This window comes from Belonocnema kinseyi, chromosome 10 (assembly GCF_010883055.1).
Source record: "Belonocnema kinseyi isolate 2016_QV_RU_SX_M_011 chromosome 10, B_treatae_v1, whole genome shotgun sequence".
NCBI classification, from domain to species: Eukaryota; Metazoa; Arthropoda; class Insecta; order Hymenoptera; family Cynipidae; genus Belonocnema; species Belonocnema kinseyi.
Window position 1 is genome coordinate 72,433,784 of NC_046666.1, and position 2,916 is coordinate 72,436,699.

General features: G+C 33.4%; 2 protein-coding genes across 2 annotated transcripts in view; one reads left to right on the forward strand and one right to left on the reverse strand.

Moving 5' to 3' along the window:
* LOC117181196 (thyroid receptor-interacting protein 11-like) overlaps positions 1 to 1,536 on the reverse strand; it is a 25,393-nt gene extending 23,857 nt beyond the window's left edge. The window contains exon 1 of the mRNA XM_033373762.1: positions 1,531 to 1,536. Within this exon, the coding sequence (XP_033229653.1) occupies positions 1,531 to 1,536 (6 nt within the window). The remainder of the gene's footprint in view (positions 1 to 1,530) is intronic.
* A 48-nt stretch (positions 1,537 to 1,584) lies between these two features.
* Positions 1,585 to 2,621, forward strand: LOC117181197 (centromere-associated protein E-like). Its single transcript, XM_033373763.1, has 3 exons — positions 1,585 to 1,647; positions 2,087 to 2,424; positions 2,498 to 2,621. The coding sequence occupies exons 1-3, from the start codon at positions 1,585 to 1,587 to the stop codon at positions 2,619 to 2,621; spliced, it is 525 nt and encodes a 174-aa protein (XP_033229654.1).
* The last annotated feature ends 295 nt before the right edge of the window (positions 2,622 to 2,916 follow it).

Below are 2,916 nucleotides of genomic sequence, written 5' to 3' on the forward strand. Positions count from 1 at the left end.
CGTGGGTCATTGGCGTAGGCATTACGATTGCATTTTTAATGCTATAGAATAATAGAACTGCATTAAAAATGCAGCACCAATAATTTGTAATGCCTACGCCAATGACTCACGCTGGGCCTGGGAAACTTGACATTCGTCACGGTAATAAAGATCGAACGTATCTCGACGACAAAACATAAACTTTAACAATAATAAATAATTGGTATTTTAAAGTAAAGCGATTTTGTTGTTTAATTTTTATAATCATATTCATCTTTATTACAACTTTCTACGATAATCAGAAGCTGAGAACGTGACACTGATTATGATTATTTATAGCAAAATAAGTTATTGTTTTAATTGAAAGTGGCTGACGCCAATTCATTGCACAAGACCTACTTTATTCGTGTACTAATTTTGAGCACACCTTCTTTTAAATTGCTAAAGATACAGCAGGTGATTGAAAAAAATGGGGAAAAGAAGGAAAAATGCGAATAACTTGGTAAATATTAACATTTTGAACAAACACTTCTTATTCATCTTGGATTATACCTGTAATAGAGTACCTTTTGTCTCTTAATGATTTTCGAAAAAATCACTTGTTAATAAAAAGGGCTTTTTCTTGTTATGGTATTTCTTTAATCGATGTTTTCTCCAAATATATCAATTTTATCAAAAAATTATATACTAATGAAAATATGCATCTCCGGGATTGGACCATCTTTTGTTTCAAACTTTTTCCTTTAAAATCAATTTCAAGAAATTTCACCTGAGTGTCCGGCGACTTCGAAGCCGCCTGGTAACATTTTTGCATCCAGGTAAGTGCCTGGCAATGCGCAGGTGCTATTTCTAATGTCAGCCCCTACATGTACACCAATTTTCAACCTTATCCGAGTCACGTAAGTTAACTGCCAAAAATTCGCACCTTTGACAGGTCGCCACAGGTGAACGCATCCATTCACACCTGCCAGGCACCCATTTTTACGTTCCTCATCATCAGACGAACATCTCATGTGAAAATTGGCCTTATCCATATCACGCTCAACCGTATAGATTGATTGATGGTTTTAAAACTGAACTGCAGTTCCAGTGTTTCAATATTTAATTTAAAAAGTAAACAACAAAGATTCGAACGTTAAAAATGCAACTTTTCATTTGGAAAGCCTTAGTTTTAAACAAATGTAAACTTCCGGATTGAAACTTCATAAACTATTTTCATTTTTAAAATAATTTCCAAATAATAGATTCATAATTGAACGCTTTTATTCAATTTCAAAGTCTATTTAAGCTTCAGTCTAAAACATGATATTTTTAATTCATTTAACCCTTCGAGTACACACCTATTTCTTCAAACGTTTCCTACACACTGGGTCAATTTGACCTTCTTCACTTATTGGTTGTCTATAACTTCATAACTACTAAACCTCTTAACTAACCAAAATTAAGAGGTGCACAAAATTTAAAAACATTTTTGGCACTTTTTTTACTAACAAATTTTTATAATTGATGAAAACGAAAAATCCAAATTCGATTAAATTCGACGTTAAGTACACACATGGTCACCTTGACCCTGCTTCGATTTCAATTGATTCTCAACGACGACTGATGACTCGGCACGCTACAGAAACTGTAGTCGGTGAAAGTTGGCGACAGGGTCAAGATGACCCAGTGTGTACTCGAAGGGTTTATTTGAAATTTTATAATTTAAAAGGGAACATTTTAAATATTTATCAATATTAAAATGTTCATTTAATATGAGGAATTATAAATCAAGTATTTAAAACTAAACAGTTTGAAATTGAATTGTTTGAAATAGAAACTCTTGTTTCGTTAACATTTCAGTATGCTAAATTTAAGCTGTGAACGTTACAGTTTCAATTGCTCCAATAAACAGAATATTCAGTTGTAAGTTAAAGTATTTTATTTGAATGTAGACATCAATTCAATAGGTATTTTAACGTTTTGCTCGCTTATTCTGCAATTGTGAGAGGAGATGATTTAAAATTTTTTAAATTTGCTCATGTTTTCGTGTTACTAGAAACACGCTTTTATTTATTTAATGTTTATACTTTTAAATTTAAAATCAGCATCGTTTTTCGTTTTCCAGACGATCGAGAGTCGGGAGATCAGTAGTGATTCCGACGGAGCAATCCAAATATCACATCTGAACTTGGTTGATCTTGCTGGCTCGGAAAGAGCATCACAAACCGGAGCAACAGGAGATAGATTCAAGGAAGGAAAACACATAAATCTTTCTCTGTCGACACTCGGTCTAGTCATAAAGCAACTAAGTGAGACTCAGGACAAAGAAAAACCCAATTTCGTAAATTTTCGGGACAGTAAATTGACAAGGATTCTCCAGGTTTCCCTCGGTGGAAATTCGTTAACTGCTATCATTTGCACAGTGACACCAGCGACTTTCGAAGAAACCTACTGCACGCTATCGTCAGTATCAATTTGCTTTAACGCTCTTTTAGCGAGATTAACTGAGGTAAATTAAATGATTTCTTTTGTTTAGGTTCGCGTCAAGAGCGAAGAGCATAAAAAATAAACCTAAACTCAATGAAGACTTGAGTGAAGAAGCTCTCCTGAAAAGATACAGGAAACAAATCGTCCAGCTTACGAAAGAACTTGAGGTATAATTTCATTTTTATAACTTAAAATATTTTAGTAAATGAAGGGTCTTACAGGAGAAGGAAACCGAAAAAATCTATAAGGCATCATCCATAAACTACGGTATTTTATACTGATTTTTTTAGTGTTTATGAAAAAATTATTTTCAGAGTATGTGCTGAAATGTGCCTAATAATAATAATAATAATAAACATTTCAGTTTTGAAATGTTGTCACAGGCTTATACTGCCCAACATGTCGAAGGCATTTTTGGTTAGAGATAGATTTTTATTTGATCATTTTTGCACGGGGCTGTCCCGGTAT